General features: G+C 42.3%; 1 protein-coding gene across 3 annotated transcripts in view; it reads left to right on the top strand.

Moving 5' to 3' along the window:
• The window catches only part of GREB1 (growth regulating estrogen receptor binding 1), a 637,715-nt gene that overhangs the window by 563,553 nt on the left and 48,759 nt on the right, over positions 1 to 25,403 (top strand). For all 3 annotated transcript variants that reach the window (XM_085610685.1, XM_085610682.1, XM_085610683.1), the window contains 3 exons: positions 1,925 to 2,099; positions 3,948 to 4,166; positions 18,316 to 18,451. In XM_085610685.1, the coding sequence (XP_085466811.1) occupies positions 1,925 to 2,099; positions 3,948 to 4,166; positions 18,316 to 18,451 (530 nt within the window). The remainder of the gene's footprint in view (positions 1 to 1,924; positions 2,100 to 3,947; positions 4,167 to 18,315; positions 18,452 to 25,403) is intronic.

The following is a 25,403-nucleotide window of genomic DNA, read 5'->3' as shown; positions in this document are numbered from 1 at the left end:
CAGGGTTAGGACATAAATGAAGGGATACATGGAAGGTGTGCAGTGTGTGAGGGTTTGTCTGTATGTTGCCATACTGATGGGTGCTAGGTTTCATTGGATCCCAAATGCATGTTTTTGCAAGATGGCAGTCTCCTTTGTAGTGGGCTGGCAAAGTCAGTATTGGCCATTGGAACCTGTAGAACAAACTCTGCCCCCATCTATGAAACTGGTATACCTTTTGATAGTGAAGGCAGGTAGCCCAGGGCGTCTCTTTATTTTAGTGCAAGTCTGCACTCCAAGATTGAAGTCCACTCCCATATTCACTGTGATGTGGTCATTTCCCATAACAACGGGTCTTCAGGCCTTTACAGACTGTTGAACAAACCTCTGATTTAAAATTTCAGTCAAGTCCGAAACAGTATTTTTTGCAAAAAGAATATGTGAATTACAGAATGTGAAAGGTATCCTTCTTACACCTGCGGTGGAGAAAAGCTCTCCAAGTAATACACACATACATGCGCTATTGCAGAAGTTTCTAATATGCCACATGACTGAGTTCTCACTAAGATACAGGCCATTGCACTAATTCAAATATTTAGCTGAGCAAACTTATTTCTAAAAAGCTTACCAAGGTGCATTATGTCTCACCTCGGAGACTGGTCCTCCAGTCAACAAAGCTAGCATGAGATGAAAATGTGGCAGCTATATGCTATTGTAATCAAGAATTTTACAAAGTAGTACATTTCCTTTCACAAAGTTATAACTGAGCACCTTCCCATTCGGTCTTCAATCCCCTATGTTGAGTCTGGTTCCTTTGGCTAGAGATGGCTACTCTGAATCTGTAACTATATGAACCGTAGTTCTTTCCTTAGTAGTTTCAGAGCTATCGCTGGCTAAAGGTGTAGTCGTCTGTCAGCCCTATCTAACCCATAGCCATTGAATATCTGACACACCTGGGACTGGCGTGGATGCTGTAGTTCCTGTGACTGCCTCTCCACTGGAAAATCTCTACCATGACTGGAAGACAAAAATTTAGAGGGACCTGAAGTTTTGGAGCACTATCTCATATTGGGAGCACCCAATATTTTGTTCTCTGTCCCTAACTTTGGCTTAAGGGGCCAGTTGGGCACTTCAATTGTTCCAGGTCTCCAGTCACTTGGGTTCTGACGTCCCAGTGGCCACTAATCACAACTCAAGCCATTTTCCCACCTGGAGAATAGAGGAAGTTACCAAGGATTCTTGAGGATAGAATTCTGGTGCTTGGGTCATGAGCTTTGGGATGGGCATTTCTTAAGGTTATTAGTTTGAACTATTTTTAGGGGATTCTCCTTTTATTTAGGATCGTTCTTGTGTACCAAATAAATGCTAGAATAAAGTAGAGCTTTAGCACCAGCTTCCTGTATTTCATCACTCAGACATAGGTTTATGGAAAGAGACCAGAGCTTTTCTGAATTTTACTGAGCTGACCAGCGGCGTCCCTCGTAGGTTAATACTGGCCCTGTAGCTCAGTGTAAAACAGTGTGATGGAGCTATAAGAATGTTTGGAGTTGGATCTGTGGCCCAGAATGTGCTAAGATCTTCTTGATTTCTTTTTGCATCCTATTGTTGAGGATGCTGTTATACGTACCTGTTAGTAAAGCCCTGGGCATTAATGTATTATCAGTTATGTACGGTGCTATACAGAATTCTGAGACTCTAAGTGCTTCAGCCTTCAGAGGTTAGCCCTGACTCCTTGTCCTTGCTACCCTGAGAGACTCAAGTGCTGGAGGGTAGTTCTTGGCTATCCAGTTTGGAGTACACCAGTTTCGCGGCCATGAAACACCGGTGGTTAACAACAACAAACCTAAATGATGATGCCAAGTAACCACCAACTGTCCCAGTGTGTATTCGGAACTTGCTTGTTAAGTAACGTTTTTATGAGTAGGTTGTCCTTTGGTTGTTTTAGGTGCAGCTCACTTTTTGATCAAAGAACTGTCTTATCACAACCTGGAATTAGAGCGAAACAGACAAGGAGAGCTTGGAGTGAAACCTCAAGACATCTGGCCCTTCATCGTCATCGCTGATGATTCGTGTGTGATGTGGAACACTGTAGACGTCACCCCTACAGAATACAGAAACAGGTAAGTTTTGAGTAGCGTTGGAACCCTCATTTGTTTTATTATCATTTGTAGTTCATAAAAAGATCTACTTGTAAGCAGAAAAGGGCATGTTCCACATTAGCACCATGGATGGAACGTTGATAACTGGCCAGCCAGTCAGAATGCTCCCTCTGAGGGCTGTTGCTATTGTTACAGGCCTGATAAGGGTGCTGTTAGCCCTGACAGTGCTGTAGGAGCCGGAACTGCCTCTTAAAGACAGGCAGAACAACGGTTTGCAAACTTTTCACTGCCGGGGCAAACACTGACACACTCTCAGCACCATTTTTTGCCCTTGCGCTGATTGATGTTTATTTTTACGTGCTCCAGCTCCACGCCCCATCCTTCACATGCATTTCACCACCACCAACTGTAGCACTCAGTAATTAGGCGAAGCGTGGCACATCTGGAAACCGAAAAACTAGCGCCATTTTCTTCTTTGGCGCTCCCTGAGTGAGCCGTTGCGGTCGCTGCTTCACAAACGGTTGGCTTTCCGGGGTCCTCTTCTTGCTTTAGAAGAATGGGACACCCAATCAGCCAGAAAGAATGGAAAAGCATCAACGGTTTTGTACTTTTTTGGGTGCTTTGGATTCCCTCTCTGTAAAATCAACCGGTGGGGGGGGGGAGATCCTGGACAGCTGTCTGTGAACCGGCAGCTGCATTAGAAGAGACAGGTGAATGGAGAAATCTTTTGCCAGCCTGTCTTTAAGGTAAAAAGCGGTTCCTTCCCTTTTAGGGGAGCAAGTGGTAATAAATGTATTGCCCTAACCTGCAGGGCAATATCGCATTTTAAGTAACCTCCCCCTCATTATGGCCCCTCGCCTGTACCTCACCTAATTATATTCAACGAAGTGGTATATTGTAGTGAATGTCGTAATATTTTTTTCTATGAGTACATTGACTTTGCTAGTAAAAAATCCCTTTATAACAATGTAAAAAAATGTAATTCTTAGCTGTTTGCAGCACCATCAAATCGGGGCCTTATTTTAGAGTAAGTTATTGCCCTACATGTTAAAAACGCGATTATCATCTAAAAAGCTCCAACCCCTTCAGGCTGCCTCACAACATCCCCAGGACATGAAGGTGTTATTCCTTTCTAATTTTGCAAGCAAGCACAGTTTCTTTGGACCTGATGGCTGGTCAGGAGATTCTCTTCCTTGCTCAGAAGGGTCAGCCTAGATAGAGGAAGCAGAGATGAATTCATGGCAGTATGTCTTGGGGGAGGTATTTGCTAGATTCTTTCATAGTAGTCACACAGCTGCTAAGAGTTGTGTGCGAGCCTTGCATTTCACAGGTTTGAATCGTGACAGGACTGAATCAGTCTTACATTCTACCAGGTTCAATAAATTGAGTACCAATAAATTGGATGATAGAAGTATTCTCACTTACAGTGCTCTGGGATGGCACAACTGTAAGATCATATATATTTTATTATTATAAAACAAAGCATTTATGAAGTAATGAAATATACTGCGTATAATAAATTATTCTTTAAATATTAAGTCCTTAAAAAACAGGATTCACCTCTTAAGGACTGAGCCTGTGCATCATTACACTTTGGTAGCTAGTTCTGGGATGCTCTGGAGACAAACAGTGGTTAAAGGTAGGGAGGGATCCCTTTCATTTGTTACAGGATGGTGTATTTCCTCCATTCTGTTTTCAGTCCTACTTTTTCTAAAACTTGATATTCAGGCCTTTTGTGCACACAGTGATGCTTCCACTGACATGCGTATCATGAAGATACCTCTCTGGGCATTTATTTTCACTATAGATTCGAATGAGGGAGGCTGGAAGACTTTGCCTTGTTATGTACCTCCTCCTCCTCTCTTTTAGGGGACATCCAGTATCAGAAAGGAATGTGTCTCTGAAGTATGTGCTGCAGCACATGGAGGCGGCCCCGAACATTACCCTTCATGCCTTGGTCGGGATGCGGAAATGGTCAAGTAAAGCGAAGAGCTGCGACATCAAGGAGCCCTTCTCCCGCTGCCACCTGCACGATTTCATCCTCCTGAACGTGGATCTAACGCAGAATGTACAATACAACCAGAACAGGTGGGTGCAGCAGGCCTTTTCATAGCCAGGCACATTATGTACTGAGCTCTTTGGATCTGTATGAGTCAGGCACGGTAAATATTTGAGCTGTGCAAATGTCCCAGTGTTGTCTCTTCCAGTAATTGTAGTCCAACTGACATCTGAGCACCCTAAAATAGAATTTACATCCTGTGGATGAAATAGTTCTGTAAGAGATAAGACAATGAAATTAGAGGGAGCAGTGCCTTTTCAGAGGTATTCATGTACAGTTCTGGTTCAGTACTCCACACCTGTTTCTTCAACACATTACCTCTCTTTACTCACCCTATCTCCTAGTATGTGTTCCTTGTTTATCTGGTTTATAATGTAGTTTGGATGTTATAAAGTATTGGTAGAGGATCTTGATTTAATATGTTTAATGCAAGACTTCAATAACAGTCGAAGAAACAAGTCTATTACTCTACCTTTTTCGGAGCATGTTATTTGTTAATAGACTATTAGCCCTTATTCCGAGGGACGCAGGATTTCAGGAGGCAAATTGCAAATTTGGTAAATAAGAACCTTGGGGATTATGGTATATCAGGTGCGATTTGGGCGCTATTCTGAGTTTCAGAAAGCGAAAGTGCGCTAATTATGCATGTTTTTTTCGCTTCTGAGATGAGTTTAGTTTTCTGTAGATTTTGCGTGATTTGGGGCAGCTTGCCTGTATAACTTGTAACAGGTATATTCTGGCAAAAACCTTACTGACAAAATCCCTATAGGTCTAAAGGGTACCTCGTTCAGAAAACCTTTTACTTTTTCTCAAACCTTTTCTGGTGCAGCAACTTCCTTCTGGAACTCACTGTCACCAGCCCTTCAAACCCTTCCAATCTATTTATATTGTTAAAAAAACCCGATAGTCTTTCTTGACACTTCATTTTTTAGCTGATCATTTGACTGCCACTATCATGGCTGTTTTATTGGTAAGTGTCAGTTTTAAAGTGTTGTATTATATATGATTAAATTGTATGTGCTGAAGTGCATCTGCTCTGTGCTCAAGCAATGTGCGTAATGAAAATAAATGATGAAACATAAAGACAGGCAGAAAATATATTCTAAATTTTCATCCAAAAGGCCAGGTGGAGTGGTGGTAACTAATTCCAAGGAATATATTTAGAACAATGTAGTAGGTAAGGCTAGCCCCTCATTCGACTATCTGGCTAGATGTTGCTCAATCAAATTCATGTCATTCTTGATCACAACCGTGGTGGATATTAATTGCATTTCTGTAGTGTGAACCTCAACACATGGGCAGTTGAGTTATTTACAATGAACAAGCAGCATTGGGTAAGCCAATAGCTCTGAGTTAATGTGCGAATGCTTGAGATATTAGCACATTAAAGCGAGGCACACATGAGGGAACAGACTTAGAAGAAAGTAAGGGCTATGGTTGTAAGTTAGTCCCTCATGCAGTTTAGTGCAAGCAGTCGGTGGTAGACTGAAGGATACACCCAGAGACGGCTCCTCCTTGAGCAGTACATAAGAAAGATAAAATGATAATAACAAGAAGTTATTATCATTTTATTTTTCTTTGCTCCAGCCAGGTCGGGCAGAGCAGGGCTGGCTCCCTGCAGAGGGAGCAGGAGTGGTTTGCACTCCCTCCCTACGTGTCCATGGCGGCTTGACCGGCCCCTAGGGCTTGCCAAATCGCCATGCGCACTTGGCATGTGCTCCATCGGGCTGTGTTGCGCAGTTAGGGAATACTGAATCACAGAGGTAGGGACCCTGCGTAGATAATTGTTAGGTATTCAAAAGGTGGGTTTCATTTTAGTGAGTCTGTATGGCTTTCAGAAGGAAAATATTTGCTTCCAGGAGACATGGCTGGCGGGTGAGGATTTTCATCAAAATGGTTTCATGAATTTTAGGAAAGATGGAACCAAATCGGGTACGCGGAGGGAGAATGGAGGCCTAATGACTCTGATATCTACTAAATCTAGTAAGGGGGCAAAGAAATTTGAAACAAGTATTGATTGGGTCTTGGCATGCCTACTGGATCTCTATTCGCGGGGCCTGCAACAAAATAAACTGATAGTCGTGAATGTCTACATAAATCAGAAAATCTCTAGGAAAGAGGAATGGGAAATGTTCAAGAGAGAGCTGGTAAATCTAATAGAGGTCCAGGGGGAATATACGATTTTGTTATTAGGAGATTTCAATCTGCATTTCGATCCAAGGTAGGCTGACTCTTCAATCCCCTGATATGCTAGAGTGTTATAGTATCCCGACCGCAAATTTTCCAAAATGTGAGGCTTGTTAGGAACATGGTGAACTTTTTGGCAGAACTAGATTTTGTATGCCTAAATGGCCGCTTCAAAGAGGACGACCCGGCAGTACAACCTTTTCTATATGGGAAACAACAGTGCCCCATTGACTACATATTCATACAGGCATGGTATTTTAATCTCTGTAGGGAATTTATGGTACTAAGACTAAAGGGAAGCGATCATTGGGGGCTAAAATTAGACATAGCGATAGCCCCACTAGTGAGAGATCAAGCTGTTCCAGTGGCTCTAGAGTTCCCCAGACGTTTAACTACAAGAATTGATGGGAGATATATTGAGCAGTTAATGCAGTATCAATTAATCAATGATATGATCCAGGATAGGGCCATGGGAGAGCCAAATGGTGCTTGATATGAAACTACCATTGCAGAGGTAATAAAGAGATTGATACCAGTAGTAAGGATATTTAATAAGAGGGGGAAAAGGGATCAGCTGTGCCAAACCTCAAATCAACAATGGTTTGACAAAAAGTGTGCTGTAGCCAGGAAGGAGATAAGGAAAATAGGAAGGTTAAGGCGATCAAATGATCAAGCAAACCTAGTTGAAATCTACAGTTGCAAGAAAAGGGAATATGAAGCTCTGGTGTGGAGGAAATAGTGGGCTTTATTTAATTTGAACTGGGATGTGATGATCAGGACGCTTCAGGAAAAGGATATGACAACATTCTTGAAATTGGTCCAGAAGGGTTGTGGTACGATTGCCCCTCCAGCTAGATGTATGGTGCAAGAAGCAGATTAGGTACCCTTCTTAACCAACATTTATAAGCCAAGTGGGACAGTGGTGAAGAAGGACTGGCCAACTGTGGGTATGGAGGCCTTGGAGTCATTCTCTATTCAATCAATAGATAGGTTGATAACTTCCTTAAAATTGACAAAGGCAGCACGGCGAGATAATCTGCCAGCTATTATAATTAAGGCAAATAATTTGTGGTAGGCTGGATTCTTTTCTAAAGTTTTTATCCACATAACAAAAACCCAGATATTTCCTCCAAGTTGGAAGGGTGCAATAATTAAACCTATACATAAAAAAGGTGCTAAGGAAGACCCAGGAAATTACAAGTTAATAAGTTTGTTGGATGTAGGTGCGAAGCTGTACTCCAAAGTAATATTAAGGGCTTTAAAGAACTGTATAGCCGGAAATAGTATTATCCTAATGGAGCAGGGAGGCTTTGAAGCCGGACACTGCACAATAGATCACTGCTTCAGTTTATGGGGTTTGGGGAAGAAGGGAAAAGAAACAACAGGGAATCTATTCTGTTGATTTTAGTTCAGTGTTCAATTTGGTCGATCGTAGAATACTTTGGGCAAAATTAATACGGTTGGGCATTCCTTGTCCATTAATTTAAATTCTGCAGGAATTGCATACTGGGAACTGGGCCCAAGTAGAACTTGACTTAGCTGGAGCCCTCTCTGAGAAAATTCCATTGGGTAATGGATTAAGACAGGGCTGTGTCCTGGCTCCCACATTGTTCTCCCTACTTTTTGCTGTTCTACCGGGAGAGTTGGCAGCGACACATTTGTTCTCCCCGAAAATGGGAGGAAGCCCATAATATACTGGTCGAGTGCGCAGGAATCCAAGGTTAAGCTCTTGAATGGATTCGTTCTTTTCTGGGAAATCGATCTCAAGCAGTCCGTTTAGGTCAGTTCACAATCCCCAAGATGAACACTACTTGCGGTGTGCCACAGGGCTCCTCACTTCCCCTCATCTATTCAACTTATACCTGTTTCCTCTGATCGATGCTCTTAAAGAAAAGAAAGTCCGCACCTTTAATTATGCGGATGATTTCCAACTTGTGTTTTCTATCAGTAACTTCCCACAATCCATCAACGAATTTCAGACTACGATGCTGTTCATCCGTGATTGGATGAACAGCAATCACCCGAAGCTAAATCCAGATAAGACAGAGGTGATTTTAATAGAGGGCTCCCTGGATCCCGGTAGTCCCCTCTTTTGGCCTAAGGAGCTGGGACAGCCCCCCTCCCCCTCGGTCTCTGCCAAAACATTGGGGGTCATTATTAACAGCGACCTCACAATGAAGACTCAAATTGGCTCTGTGATCTCAACGTGTTTTTTCCAGATGAGAAAAATAAGGAAAATCAGCAGGTCCCTTACACAGGAAGCTAAATTACAGGTGGTTCTAGCTATGGTGATATCGCATATAGATTATGCCAACTCTCTATACTTCAAGTAACCATGAACCGGAGCATTTTAATTATGCTCCAAACTGTCGCACTGCTACATGTGGGAAAAGCCCCATCAGTATATCAGTTGATCCAGGTAATCCATACTTGACACACTATTCCGAATATTTTACACTTATTTCTCCAAAACTTATGAGCTTTTCTTTAAATCACTGCGGAGACAGGATGATTTCGTTCAAACAGTTTATTCAAAATCTTCTCATGCGCTGTGTGCCCATCCAGGCTTCATACAACAACACGTTCCGCTTGAAGTCAATCATTTCATGGAAAAGACGTGTATATTAATATCCAATGCATTTCGAGCCTGTGTGGCTCTTCGTCAGGGATCTATACAATAAAGTAAAAGAGACCACTAAACCAACAGATCATAAGACAACCATTGAAAAATAAACAATACTACAAAACATCTCACTTATCCACCCTTGTCCCAGAATCAATGAAATAATGAAAAAATGAATGAATGAAAAAAAACCTCTACAAATACGCACTTATTCACCCCCTCAGTCATGAGAACATGCTCTTGTACCAAAAATATAAAATGTACCCGTCTAACAAAAATTCGTTTTCACTTTCCAACCCCTTCTTTCCTCCCAACAATGTTTTAAATATTCCCCTCAACCCGTATCTGTAAACTGCAATACTCCATAGATGTTACCTTAACAAACCGTCAAACTGCAACAAAATCTCCTCATACTGTTTGTTGTGTTCATGATAATCCTTCACTAACGTGCGATATGCTAATTAAATACCCCCTCATGAACTAAATGATTAACGGCACCTGTAGAAGCAATTTGTTTACGTGACCTCTTTTTCAATGAATACGCTCAGTTCTACTAAAAACTTTATATGAAAAAACTCAAACTCCCACAATGCCTTGCCCAATGAAACCTATGAACGTGAAAACCCTTGTATTCTACCCCAGCACTAAAACAAGAATAACACATAATCACTGAAAACTGGAGTCAACAGATCGACTCTCCGCTGTAAAAAATATACATCAATTTAACTGAAACTTAAAATAATAAACAGTTAAGTAGTGATGAATCAAAATCGAAAACATAGTTGTCACTTGATTGCATTGTTGTAGTTTCTTTAAGATGTTGAAACATGACTTCATGTGTCTCTATTCCATTTAGTCACTGTCTCCGAAGTGACAATTTTAACGTATTCTCTGTGCTTCATAATCAAACGATTTCATAAACGCTGGGGTGCATACCTCGTGGAGGCGAAAATAATTTCTAAGCAGTAAACATCAATGAGGATGCACTCCTTCCCTTTTATTTGTAAATATTTAGTTAATTCATTCGAATCGGGAGTGCGTGCGATCAGCGACTGTGAAACACCTCCAATCACAGTGAATACTGAAGTAAACATGAACCAGAGCATTTTAATTATGCTCCAAACTGTCGCACTGCTACATGTGGGAAAAGCCCCACCAGTATATCAGTTAATCCAGGTAATCCATACTTGACACACTATTCCGAATATTTTACACTTATTTTTCCAAAACTTATGAGCTTTTCTTTAAATCACTGCGGAGACAGGATGATTTCGTTCAAACAGTTTATTCAAAATCTTCTCATGCGCTGTGTGCCCATCCAGGCTTCATACAACAACACGTTCCGCTTGAAGTCAATCATTTCATGGAAAAGACGTGTATATTAATATCCAATGTATTTCGAGCCTGTGTGGCTCTTCGTCAGGGATCTATACAATAAAGTAAAAGAGACCACTAAACCAACATATCATAAGACAACCATTGAAAAATAAACAATACTACAAAACATCTCACTTATCCACCCTTGTTTCAGAATCAATGAAATAATGAAAAAACGAATGAATGAAAAAAACCCTCTACAAATACGCACTTATTCACCCCCTCAGTCATGAGAACATGCTCTTGTGCCAAAAATATAAAATGTACCCGTCTAACAAAAATTTGTTTTCACTTTCCAACCCCTTCTTTCCTCCCAACAATGTTTTAAATATTCCCCTCAACCCGTATCTGTAAACTGCAATACTCCATAGATGTTACCTTAACAAACCGTCAAACTGCAACAAAATCTCCTCATACTGTTTGTTGTGTTCATGATAATCCTCCACTAACGTGCGATATGCTAATTAAATACCCCCTCGTGAACTAAATGATTAACGGCACCTATAGAAGCAATTTGTTCACGTGACCTCTTTTTCAATGAATACGCTCAGTTCTACCAAAAACTTTATATGAAAAACTCTCTATACTTCGGCATTCCAGCTAATCTTGTCCACCGACTCCAATTGGTACAGAATCAGGCAGCAAGACTAATCCTGCGGGAAAATAGGTGTCAACATGTCACACCTCTTATGAGGAAGTTGCACTGGCTCCCTATAATTCAGAGATGCGCCTTCAAGGTGGGATGTATCATCTTTAAATCCCTGAACGGCAAGTGCCCCAAATTTGTTGACAGTATGATTGAAAGATACACCCCGAGCCGCAATCTGCGATCTGCCCACTTGTATCTTCTGCCCTCTCCGTCATTCAAGTTGAAGCGTCTCGGTGGAACAAGGTTCGCCGTATTAGGCCCGAGATACTGGAATTCCTTGCCCTCAGAAATTAGATCCTGCACGGATCTCACGGAAACATGGCTATTTAGACAGGCATACGAGTAAAGTCCAGGACTATGGCATCCCTTAGAGTAGCGCCATGAAACCAATCTGGTGTACGTGCGCTTTATAAGTAATATATAACATAATATAACATGTGTCATGCCTACTCTATGCAGATGATGTGGCAATTCTGGATGTGACGCAAATAGGCCTTCAGAGGAAGTTAAAAAAGTATAATCATTATTACGAGGCTAACAAATTGAAGATAAACATGGGATAAACAAAGATAATTATGTTTGGGGGAAAAAGGAAATCATATTATTGGCAGCTAGGCAACAGTAGAGTTGAGGTTGTGTCCTCCTATAAGTATCTGGGCATGTCATTTACCAGCCAGTTCAGTTAGACCTTACATAAAGAATCAGTGGAATCGAGGTCATTAGCTACGATTTAAAAAGATTTATGGCGGCCCCTCCTGGTCCCCCCACTTAACCGCTTATAACGCAATGGTCCCTACGCAAAGTCTCTATGGGGCCGAGCTGTTAGCCATTAGTATGGAGGGAAGCTGGGACAGGTGTGAAAATAAATGTCTGAAAAAATGGTTGGCCCTCCCTAAAGGTGCAATGTCCCAGGTAATAAGATTATGAGCAAAATTGCAAGCCTGGAACTTCCTAGCCTATAAAACAACTCTGCGTTTTTGGGATAAGTTATTGGTCCCAAATACCCAGAAGATATCAGCCTGCTGTGCCACTGAAATAGAAAGAAGTGGACTACAGTGGGCAAGGAAGGTTAAGAAAAGATTGGAAGACATTGCAGGCACCTTAAATCTAGACTTAAAAAGAGCTGAAGCCCCAATCCCTAAAGCAGGATAAAAATTAGCCTTTAAAAAGAATCTAGATTGGCTGACCTGAAATATTTAAGGAGCAAACCCTCTGCACAATACATGTTAGATTCATAGGAAAATATTAATGTATTCCCGTATTTATCAGCATTACCGGATGGCTGGTTACGACTATTACTATTAAAGTTCTGTGCAGGTTTAAATATGCGGTATGTAAGAGCTGAAAAATGTGAAGCAATTTTAGATCAAGAGAATAACTGCACATGTGGGTTGCCATAGCATAACCTTAACGTTCCTTCTTTAATTGATTGCCGTCATTTTTATAGGCCACGCTGCTTGATTTTAAAACCTCTTTTTAAAAAGTATAACTTTAAATGTCGGAATGATGCACTGGAACTTCTCCTAAGGATGGATTTTTTTGATGTGACTTGTGCACTGGCTAAGTTTCTTAAAATTGTTTGGATTAGTGTCTTATAGTTTAAATAGTAGAGGTGCAGAGCTTTTAGTGTACTATGATGAATTGGTATTTATATGGCGTAATTATATAAAAAGTGTTTTTAAGGACTATGGGGCAGATTTATGTTTCCTGGCGCATCCCTGCAAATCAGCAGGGATGTGCCAGGAAAGATGTGTCACGCAAGTTTACCCTTGCGCCACCACAGATGCGCCGCATTTACAATGCAGCGCATCGTGGTGCAAGGATAAACAGATGCGTGACGCATCTGATGGCGGAAGGGCGGCGCATTGCTGGAGTCGTGTCGCAAGCACGACGCAACTCCAGCCATGTTTAGGGGCTGCCCATACCTAACATGCTGCGTCATGCCTTACGCCTGCTTCGAGCAGGCGCAAGGTTTTGACGCAGCAGCGTCGAAAAAGTGACTGAGTGAAATCTTGTAGATTTCACTGCGTCACTTTTCCGAGGCTTTTTCCGATGGAACGCCCACTCGGCATACATTAAACCTGACGCAGGTTCAATGTGGCGCAGGGCTTTACACCGTGACGCATCTCCATAGATGCGTCACGATGTAAATGGGGCGCAACGTGGCGCAGGGTTTACGCCGCCGCTGCGTCACAAAAGTGACGCAATGGCGGCGTAAAAGTGGCGCAAGTCTAACATGAATCTGCCCCTATATGTTTTAAAGACGGTGACTAAACATTAATAAAAAATAAATTCATCATTCAGAAGAAAACAGATTATGACCTAACTGAATCTCTTCTGGAAGTATGTTCCTTATTCTTTGGGTGTTGAATGATAATGCTTGTTTTACTGTTTTTTTTATTTTGCTCCTTTGGAATTTATTGGAAAGCTAAGGTTTTCTCCTAATGGTCTGGCAGTCTCCAAAGGTGAGCTGTCACAACTGACTTACTGAGTCTGCAAGAGCATTGCAAAAACTCCATGCCCCAGTTTACCTTCTGATATCTGATACTGTGATGATTTAATCAGAATAGATTTAGGAAGACAGAGGAAAGGGTACTTGATAAGAAAAAGAAAAATCTCTCTGGACTCGTCTTGCCTTCTGGTCAACAAAGTCTCCGGTGCATAACACGGTCTTCATAATGAACATAACTCTTCAGATCCAGTGAGATACGAGACCTCAATTATAAGTAAACAATGCGAGGGCTTTACTGTGTAAAATATTAACACTTGCATACCTTACTGCACTTGCTGACGTTTGGTGTCTTCAGTTACCAAACGAACACGGGAATCATTAGGGCGATAAGAACAGCCCAAGCTTTGCACAAGCAAGCTAATGTTTACTAATATGCTAAACTTTGATTCTAACTAACATTTTTAAACCTTTTATATTAATACCTTCATATTTTTAAATAACAACATACCAGGAGCCATGCATCCTGCATCTAATTCTGTTACATCACAGAATAATTACATTTGAGACTTGACAAAACATGTGTAGTTACTGTATAAGGTCAATTAAAACACTTCTTTGTTTTTAAAAGATGCTAGCTGAAGTTCTTCGCAGAAGAAGGATATCCCAGGCAGAGATGGGTTGCGCTGATAAAAGCCATCTAGCGACAAATGACTTGAAAGTGAGGCTGGCGGCTTAGAACGCTGTCAAGAGACACAATGAGCTTTTTAAAGCCATGTAGCGAGAATTGACTTGAAAGGGAGGATAGAGGTTTTTTGGGGGGAGAGTTTTATGTAGAGCGAACTCAACCTGAAGGTATCAGATTGCTTTACATGAGCACCAGTTGCATTACAGACGGACAAATTAATTTTGGTAGGGACAGGGATGTGGAACTCCTATAGCCGGGACCTATTGTTTGGGGTCAAGAGCAACAAGTTTTAATGTCTATTTTGTCCTTGGAACAAGTAGGCCCAACCCCCTACAGCACAAACCCTTTAGCTGCCAGTTTACAATACCACATTATGGATCAAGGAAGGGCATTGTCTACAGTTAAGGTAACAGGTGTGTTCATGTGTTAACACTGTTCAAACTTGTATTTATGGTTCATTAATGCAAAGCCTTTATTATTAGGGTGAGCACAAAAAGTAAATGTTATCAGCTCAGCCTGCACTACTGACGGTGGTTCCAGTATAAACATGTACACACGTTTTCAAAGTTTAGTAATATAAGGCTTTGTATAATGCTCCCAGAATGCTGTCTGATTATATGCAAATATTTGCAGAAGCTTGAAAGCAATAGTGATGATTCTTTGCTTTCAAAATAAAAAGTTCACAAAAAAAAGTAGGAAAAAAATATTTTTCTAAATTACTGGAAGATTTTAGCAGCAGCATTTAGTAACATGTTGATGTATGCTTGTATTTCCCAAAAATATTCATAATGGAAAATCAGTGTAACCAGTTAAAATACGATTGTGGGAAACAAAAATGAACAAGCATTGGCAAAGCCAGTAGGTCTGAAATTGGTGGTCAGGCTTTTGGTTTTGTCAATGCGTGACTTGTTTAGGCATGGTTTTTGTAAAACCTTATCTGTGTGGGAGCTGTAGGGCCCTCGCCATTCTAAAAAGCATTGGAAAAAGCAAAAAAACTGTTTGTGGTCTCAAAAAGCACACATTGCCACAGCAGTTCAGGTGCTGAACAAAACTACTTTGTGTGCCAATATGCTCCTTGTAATAGAGCAGAATACTGTCACTCACAGTGAAGCCAGCTGATAGATGGAGAGAGAGACAGAGAGAGACACATAATGTTACTAAAAACAAAAGGTCATGGTTAACCCCAGGCCTAATTAGAGGCCCAATTATTAAAGAAAGTCTCAAAAGTGCATCCATGGTATATATCCATGCTTTACGTGCATATATACAGTCTCCGTGAATTCACAAGAATTTACAGAAGTAGGCCAAGAAATGGTACTCCTAGAAAATATATGTGAACTGCATTTTAGCATGAGCAAATGTGCTTGTGTAGATTTGCTCATGTGAAAATCTGAATGTTTCAAGTTCACTTTTCCTCCAACCACTTTTTTCCCAACCCGGAAGAAGTTTTACGTCTGCCACTGCCAGGAGTAAATTTCCAACCTTTTTCAGTATGGGAAAAGATTAGAAAAGAGTTGGTGAAAACCCTTAAAACATGCAAGTTAGTAGGTTTGCACAGACTCAAAAGGGCATTCCAACCCTTGAACTATTGCTTACCACCACCTTCAGCCCCAGTATGTAGACCTGCAGAAACGTAGTAACATAAGGGAATTGCTAGTATTCAAACCCTACTATGGTACAAGCCCTGGCATAATTAGAGAGGCTTTATCAGAACTCTTGCTTAATGAGATTGCTGCTGTAATTTGTCGCCATATTACATGGCACAAAAGGGACAAGTGGATTTTGTTACAGGACAAGTAGATTTATGAAGCAACTTGCCCCATGGACAAGTAGAAATTTTATTAAATTCCACACCCCTGCGGGAAGATTGAGCGATTTGCCCAGAAACACAGGTGGCTGAGTGTCCATACTGAGAATAGAACCAGGTTTCCCATCTTCGAGGCTGACCGTTCTAGTCGTTAGGCCACATGCCAAGAAGAGTCCCATTGAGCATTTGGAAGCCATGAAGTGAGCAATGGCATTACAATGTAAAGTAGCAGGAAACATGTAATAAGCAAGCACAACAAACAGAGAACACTTGAGTATGCCAGTAATATGTAACTCCACAATCGGAATCTCAAAGTCAAGCAAAGCTCACAATTCCATGCAGTGTATTTGATGAATGTTTGTTAACTATGCTGCGTCCTTCTTCATTATTGTGTGGTAAAACAATACTGTAAGATGCAGCTTGATACCAGTCTCACTGTAGCAGCAGCCACAAAGAAGAAACCAGAGTGCAACCATTGAGTTCTGTAAGGAACCCTGTTTTGTCCCAGAAGTTTTTTTCTGGGTTAGGCCAAGCAGTAACTCCTCAGCTAAGATTCCTAAAATTTCCTTTGGCTGCCCTACATTGAAACATCGTTTGCACATTGGTATTAGTTTTCCGGAAAAGACAAAAATGAGAACTGGAGTATCCAACAAATGGTATAGGCTACAGTTAGTTAACCACAAATTTATGGTTCTATGTCCCTATATTAGCCGTTGACTACCACTATATTGTTAAAGTAAGTAAATATTTAATCCGCTGCCTTGATTATATGGTGATGGTTCAGACAGTGGATGCAGTATTTATGTAGGTAGATGTTTTGGCAGTGGCACCAAAAGTAACATATTGGAGGATTGAAAATAAAAAGCATATATCTTAACTTTGACATGACTTGGGGAAAATGAGTAGGGCATGTTGCTGCAATACTATCAGAAGTGCCAAAAGGGACAGAGCACTGTGCTTATCAGTTAGCAGCCAGCTGAAATTGCCAAAGAATCACTACGAATAGAAACTTCCATGGATATTTTTTGTGAATTTCACTGGCAAACTCTATGAAATCATTCACTGAAAAACTTCAGCAGCGCTCTTGTAAACAGGGAAGAATTCTGCACACATTTGGAAGGGTCCAAAGAAAGAGGTTTTTAGTTTGAGAGCATTTGATTGGAACTTTATTGAAAAGGTTTTCCATTCTGAGATGTGTTGTTAAGATTTTACAGGAGTTGTGTCTAAATTCATTATATAGTTCAGAGGTGCTTTATTTCATGAAAAGTATTATCCAAGCGAGATGGAGAGTTTTCAGGAATTCTGCAATTTTTTTCTCAGCAATTACCTTATATTTTATCTATAGCCCCTATTACTTTAAACTTCATGAAAATATATACAGAATTTGCACAGACTGTGTGGCGGATTCACAGTGTGCTTACTGCAGAAATATGTGTAGAATGATAAGAGTGAAGTGAACAAAATAGGTATTAATTTCCTTCCTAACCACATAATGCAGTCTTTTATCGAAATATTCAGCATGTTAAAACATTATCTGCATTTATCCAGAATTTCAGCAGAATGGAACACCCCATATAGCAGGAAGGTTCAACCGTGCAAATGTCGCGATAACTTATTGGTGATCTTGATTACTCACAGTTGAGGTGTGCTAGTCACAGTACTTCCAAAACTCCTTTTGGCATTTGTATTCCAGCGTCTCTTGCTTGGTTACCCACAGGAGGCTTTTTGGAACCATGCAGAAAGGTCTAGCAAGAGAAAAGGTGGGCAACAAAAAAGTAGAACTGGCAAGTGAATTGTATGTCTTCTGGAGAGGACTCACATTACACATCAGGACTGTGATGAGAAAGAGAGACTGGAGGTCTCATGCGTATTCTTAAACACCAAAAGTATCACTCATCTTTATAACAGACATTTCGATTATTGATTGGGAGTGTTATGCCATGAATTATTATATAAACAAGTTCCATCAACTATATTCATAATTTGGATATTGAATAACTAGAAATATACTGAACACTGATGGCTCGATTAGATTTTTTTAAAAGAATTTTACTATAATATCAAATTGCTACAAAATGCCAATCATTGAAAACACTGTTTCTCCCCACAGCCAATTTGCATCTTATTGTACATGAAGTCACTTACTTGTGGTATTCTGTCATCCTTTGTGTGCAAATGTATGCGACAGTAAAGCGGTAAATTCAAGTAGTGCCATGAAGTGGCCATGTTCCTTTTAATTACAGATTTCTCAGTTAATTATTTCCTCTGTGTAACCTAAATATATGTAAAGAAATGCCAAGATTAAGATGGATGAGGTAGACTAATTGGTATAAATGAGGGAGAAGGTGGGTCTTTCCATTAATGTACTCACACTTTTTTGTTTTTCTGTCTTATTTAGGTTTACCTGCAATGATGTTGACTTCAATTTGCGAGCACACAGTTCAGGGCTTTTGATCTGTAGATTCAATCACTTCAGTGTAATGAAAAAGCAAATTGCAGTCGGAGGGCACAGGTCCTTCCATATCAAACCTAAGGTAGGTGAAGATAAGGGTTGTTGCTTTGTCAATATGATATTGAGTGTATTTTGTACTTTTGTTTTGCATTTTTCCATGAAATCCTGATTATTTTCCCATTTTTGTGCTCATGTACCCATATTAATTTGAAGGAATACTGAAAATGTATTTACATAGGCAGCATTCAATATTTTAATAAGTACTGTATTGAACAGGTAATAATAAACCAATTACAATATTACAAACATGGTAAAATGGCAAATTAGTCAAATTGAATAGCCGACCATGAATATACAGAACTATGAACACACAAAAGGTGATCACAGTAATACATGCAAATAACCTAGCCACTAATAAACACAAAAGACTCTGCTGTACCTATATGTCTCAAATTAACATGTTTATTTAACATTTCAATATATTGATGTCAGTTCTATAGACTTTTACTATAAATCATTATCAACAGCATATTATTATTCTTCGTTTTTTTAGGGATTTAAATGAGATATGCCAGTTACTTTTGGGCATCTGAATTATGACTTTCCAGATTTTAGGATGTATGTTCGTTTAATGTGTGTTCTTGGTTTGAATGGTTTTGAATGAAAGAGAAAGTGTTTGAATGTTTTGTGTCCTAGATTGTCCATGGGAATTATGCTTTAGCAGGTTTCCGATGTTTTCTTGCTATTTGAACCTCTTTTCTCAACACATGATGGATACATTTCTGATTTGTTTCAATTAATTTGTAAATAAAGAAAAGACAAAATATCAATGTGATTATCAGATTCGCGTTATAATTTGACGGCATGGTCTAGCAAGCGTGGTCTTTTTCAATAATCGACTTTATTGCGAGGTATCAAAACATATAGGTACAGCAGAGTCTTTTGTGTTTATTTGTGATTTATCCCCTGCTGCTCTACCTTTATTCATACAGGGGTTCCCCTTTTCGTAGTGGTAATAACCTAGCCACTGGCAGTCGCTCAGGGTAGCATTCCAACCCATCATTTTGTTGCTCACCATGCCTCCTCAGATTACACACAGCTATATGCAAATCAGCCTTGGCCCACTCAAATAGTAACAGTCCAGCCTGAACTGCCAAGCCAGGTCCTCTCTGGAACGGAACACAAACAACCCAAGACCAGTTTCAACCTATTTGGTCCTCTGCAGTGGACTGCAACTTGGTTCCAGTTACACAGTGAGCATTAGACCCACATCTCAACATACCCTGGGCCCTTAGAGCGTTACATCAAACACACAAAAGGTGTTGGGAGAAATCGTTGCAAAACTCTAACCACTGGCAATCATTCTGGTTAGCATTCCAACCCATCATATGTTTTTGTGAGGTGGCGTAATAGGTAAAATAACTGTTCTTATTGGAGCAGGACCAAGGCTGATTTGCATACAGATGGATCAAATCTGAAGTGGCATAGTGGGCAAAAAATGAGGTGTTGGAATGCTGCCCTGAGTGATTGCCTGTGGTTATACTATTTGCAAGCATTCCTCACATCACCTTTTGTGTGTTTGATATACGGAACTGTAAATGGAAATATAGGAGACAAAAAACTAACTTTAGGAAGCTGGCTCTTTATATAAGATATCAAAAGAGATATATTGTGTGAGGAGTCCAGGGATTCCCCTCGTAAGTGGACAGCGGCTTGCTATGGCAATCCCAAGGTGCCCTGCTAGGGGGGGTAGTGTGGCGGGGCAGCCGTAGGCTTATCACAGAGGAGTGCAAGACATCTGAAAATCCACACAATGGTCAATAAATGAGACACACGACTCAAGATGAAGATCCACGCCAATTTATAAAAATAGCACGCATCTTTATAGATGTTTAGGCCTCAGAAGAAAATTGTTAATGTAAGCATTTTTTTAAATAGGAACTCTTTTTAGTTCAAAAAGTCGACACAATGCAATTTCTGGAAGCTGCAATGTTATTCTATGGGATGAAAAGTCAATGCAGCATTCAGGTATAGTACATTGACGTACAGGACCAATCTCCATGAGTTAAGGTGTGCGGTGGGCAAGGTCCAAGGCAGCAACTGCAGAACACCTCCAGCGGGGGCACGTCGGGTACAGAGGTGTAAAACATCATTGGGAGCCCAATGTTACTCTATGGGGATCAGTCTTTGCGTAAAAAGGATGCAGGCTCGGACTGGGAGTCCAGTCTGGCTGAACCAACAGAGGGGCTCAGGCTTCATGATGCTCTGGATGTAGGAACACATATGGTCCTCTACTCCACAGCCCAGGGGTGACGGGTCCAGGAGTGTCTTTAGGCGTCGTATTTTCCTTCACTGGAGCAGTCACGGTAGAAGGGGTCTGCGTACAGAGGCTGCAGGCGACGTCAGGGAGTTAATTGGGTTGGAAACCATGGTGGACTCGGTCCCTGGAGGGCTGGTGAACCACAATGACACACTTGGCCCACTTCAACATGGGCTTGGGGTGACGGGTGTAGTAGAGTCTTCAGGCGTCGGTTTTCTGCGGTCACAGAGTCCTCGCAGAAGTCTTAGGTTGACTGCAGGATGCAGGGAAGCAGGTCCGCTATTACTCTGGAGATCTTGGTTCCTGGGTGAAGTGTTGGCAGGTCACCTAGGCTTTGGGGGCTCCGCAGCTGCAGGACAAGTTGACTTTTGGCACACTTGGCAAAGTTAGCAGGCAGGCCGGCAGGGTTGGCACCAGGTCATTTGCTGAATCTTCAGTTCGTGCAGGATCAGACTCACGTCCTTTGTTTTTCAGGTCAATACGATCTGATTGCCTGGTTCCACGGGCGCCCCTAAATACTGAATTTAGGGGTGTTACTGGAGTTTCGGGTAGTAGCCAATGGGCTACCGACCCTTCGGGTCACTACTCCCCCTCAAGTACCACTTCCTGTGGGAAGTGGGCTTAACCCTGCTCCAGAATTCTTACGTATGCCATCACAAAGATGGCTAATTTTGAAAAGTCACGTTCACCTCAGTTTAGCCCAGCCTAGGGTTGCTACTAGCCTGGTGGTGGCACGCCTACCTGACTAGCTAATTTTGCCACCTGTCTCAGTGCCAAAGGGGCTCTTGAATCTCTTCTATGAGGGGTGCCAGATTTGCATTTCAAAAGCGGCAGCTCTTTGAAGCTTGCCGGCCTAGGAAGGCTAATCAGCAGGTCATTCTGTGGAAAGGGGTGTGGCACCCTCTTCCCAGATAGGCTTTTGTTCTGTGTCTCTTGCAAGCAGAAGGCTCTCACCCTAGGAGGTCAGAACAGTGTCTCGGGTGGCAAGCTGGCAGAAACCAGTCAGCGAGCACACCAGTGGCTGTTAGGTTTTTAGGGGGCACCTCTAAGTTGCCCTCTATGTGCATGTATTGGTAAATCCAGCACTGGAATCAGTGTGGGTTCGATAATACAAAATGTTTCATACCAAACATATTTGGTTTCAATGAAGCCATCATGTAGCTGGGGAGCTTGTTTTCAGCACATTTACTTAAAATAGCTTCCCTTGTCACTTGTACTGGCAGTTATTGAACTGGACAGAACAGGGGCATATCTGCTCATGCACATATGTCCACAAATGCAGTATAGGGCACCCTGCCTTAGGGCTGTAAGGCCTGCTGTAGGGGTGACTTACTTGTCCGTAGGCAGGTAACTCCGGGCTATGTGCCATGTCATGTTTTCACTTTTGCCTGCACCAAGATGCACAGCATGCAATGGCAGTCTGCATGAGTTAGGAGAGGGGTCCCTTTGGGTGGCAGAATACATGCTGCAGCCCCTAAGGACCCTCTTTGGTACCCAAACCCTAGGTAACTGGGGTACCATTTACTAGGGACTTACAGGGGTGCCAAATGTATTGCCAATTTGGGGAAGAATTGCACCTTTTTGGGAACGAGATCCGGCACTGGGGACCTGGATAGCAGGATTCCAGTGCACTTCAGGTCAAAATTGCATTAAATACTAGGCAAAAAGTGGGGGTGACCATGTCAAAAAGGGGCACTTTCCTACAGCGTGCTTTATGTCTACCTGTCATTCATCTTATAACAATAGCCTAATGCATGGTACTCCTTCATTTTAGCTTACTTGCACAGTAAATATACCAAGACAAAACAGGCATGCTTTACATTGCTAGTTTTCAATGTACATCATTTCTATATTATATTTTCAAAAATAGGGTTTAGCAAAAAGATTTTAGATCCCAGCCTTAATACAGTGCACATAAAACATTTTCCCTTCCTTAAAATCCACCATTAAACAAAGACTAAATATTGATACAGACCATTAAAAAATAGGAGATAAAAACTCAAGCTTGTATTATACTCTTTATTCTTTCCTCTCAGAGTTGCCCACTTCTTTTATCGTAATGCTGTATGCTCTCCATACGTATTGTGTTGTACAGAAATGGGCGAAATTCCTTTGCATGAATGAAGAGCATTCTAGCATTACATTGTTTGAACAGGATTATAACCATTTTTGTCTGGGCCCTCTATAAGCAGGAATTAAGAAAAGTAAATGTGCGATTTCCTCTAGAACATTGATATTACATTGGCTTTTTTGCTCTTATCATCCAGACTACTTTCCACGCAAGGTCATAATGCTAGAGTTCCCAGTTGAATTTGCAGATACAATAAACTTTTCCCCCTAAGAGATAGGTATTTATTTCAGACACCGAGCGAGGTTCACCTCAAAATATCTAACAACCATGCTGCTACTAGCAACTGTTCCAGTGATAGCTTCTTTGACATGTACCCAATATGATGTTGAGAGTCCTCATGTTATTCTTTGTAATCATATCACTCCCACAGTGTTACCATATTAACCAAATCCTTAGTGTTCTATTGTGATTCAAGCATGATGTTGATGAAAATGAAGGGGTAACTTATGGTTGTGAGAAAGTGCCATCTTTCTTGCATGGTATGCCCCCACTTTTTGCTGAATTGCTGAATGTACTTTGACTGAGTGTGCCCTGGACTCCTCCCAATCAGATGTCCAGGGCCTATGTTCCTTTCCTAAAACACAAAACCCAAATTGGCAAACCCTGGCCACATGTCAGCCCCTGTTAAATGGTACCCTAGTTACCCAGGGCCTTGTAACCAGGGAAGGCCTCTAAGGGCTGCAGCACTCATTCTGCCACCCTTAGAGGCCCTGTACCCTTACACACACACACTAACCTTTGCAGGCTGGGTGTCTGGGTACAAGATAAAATAAAGAGTCGACATGGCACACATCCCTGTGTGCCATGCCCACCACCTACACTGTCCTGGCATACATCAGCCACCCCTCTAGCTGGGTGCCCTATGCCAGTGGTGTGGGCACAGGAGCAGGAGCCCTGTGCCCCTACAGTACCCTGGTCCATTCCTGGGCACTGTAAGTGGAGTGCTGCCATTTAAGAGTACATGGTGCTGGGAGCTCGTCAAACATGAACTCCACAGCACCATAATGGCAACACTGAAGACTGAGAAGTTTGGTATCAAACGTCTCAGCACATTAAACCCACACTGATGCCAGTGTGGGATTTAATGTACAAAGCACCCCAGAGGGCATCTTAGAGATGCCCCCTAAAACCTAATCTACAATCCACGTCTGTTGTGAGGCTGCCTAGGCTGCCACACAGCAGACATGTTGCTGGACCCCTGGGTAGGAGAGCCCCTGCTCTCCTGAGTCTGCAACAATGCACATCATGAGCGAGGTGCTAAATCTCCTCCCCCAGGATGGGCAGGGGGAAGTTTCAAAGGCATGCTACCTCTGTGAGCTTCCCCAGGCCCCTGCAACCCCCCACTCTGGCGGGAAGCTTGGCCGGAAACCCCAAATAAGGACAGGGGATGTGCCAGCCTGCCAACCCCACCCCTCAGGTGGGGGAGGCGAGGTGAAGCACATCTCCGGGCTCTCGCCATCTTGAAGATGGGAAGCCCTGCCCAATCAGGACTAGGCTACTGCCCCCTCCCACAGGAGAGAGGCAGGATAGGGGGTGTACCCACCCCAGTACAGGGACCCATTGGTCCCTGCCCTTCACCAACCTGTAACGCCCCTAAATCTAGTATTTCGGGGCACCCTGAACCTTCCTTCGCCAGATTCCGAAATCCGAAGAAGAGCTAGAAGAAAGAAGACTTTTGCAGCGTGAATCGTTCTGGATTCACTATGCTGTGCATTATTCCGCGATCTTGTGGTTGGGTCTTTTTTTTTTTTTTTTTTTTTTGTAGCCCAGGTGGGCGTCGACGTGCACCATTTGGTGCACCTCCCGTGACGTCGTCGTGCTTCCTGCGGAAGTCCCACCTTTGGGGCGCCATCTTCAGATTCTTTTTTCCGCCGTTGGGTCTGGATCGTCATCGGGAAGCTCCAGAATTACACTCGAAGGAAGAAGGAAGAAAAGCGAGTTTCGTCGATAGAAACACGAGAAGATATCAGGAAAGGAAAAGATTTCATCAGGAGCGCGAAGAAAGGAGGACCAGCGCCCTTTTTCTTCGACGGCCTTGGAGAATGCACGCTCAGAGACCCTGAGCGCAATGGACAAGACGCCATTCAAGTTCTGCCCAAACTGCCACCACAAGTTCGCGCAGAGAGACCAGCATCCGGTCTGCAACCTCTGCCTACCGGTCGATCACCAGAGTATCGACTGCAACGCCTGCTCAGCCTTCGCGCCGAAGACACTCAGGGTGAGAGAGCGGCAGAGAAGGGCCAACGCCAGCATGGATGGCAAGGGGAAGCCCCCGACGCTCTACGCTCTGGGCCTCTCCTCGGACGACGAGGACAACGTCGCCGAGACAGCCGAAAACTTCACGGTCGTAGAGACCGACAAGAAAAAAGAAGACGAGGTAAGAGAATCGTCGAGCGCAAAACAGAAAGTACCTCGACAACACGAGGGTGACTCGAGAAAATCTGAGTCAAAGTCCACGAAGGGAGCCCCGGCGCCGAAAACTTCGACGTCCAAAGGGGGAACCACGGACAAGAGGCTGAGCGGATCCTTAGATAAGGACTCCCTGGTGCCGAAAGACGCCGAAAGGCAAGGGTCGTCGAAAGC

The sequence above is a fragment of the Triturus cristatus genome, chromosome 6, assembly GCF_964204655.1.
Source record: "Triturus cristatus chromosome 6, aTriCri1.1, whole genome shotgun sequence".
NCBI classification, from domain to species: Eukaryota; Metazoa; Chordata; class Amphibia; order Caudata; family Salamandridae; genus Triturus; species Triturus cristatus.
This window is presented reverse-complemented; position numbering and strand designations above follow the sequence as displayed.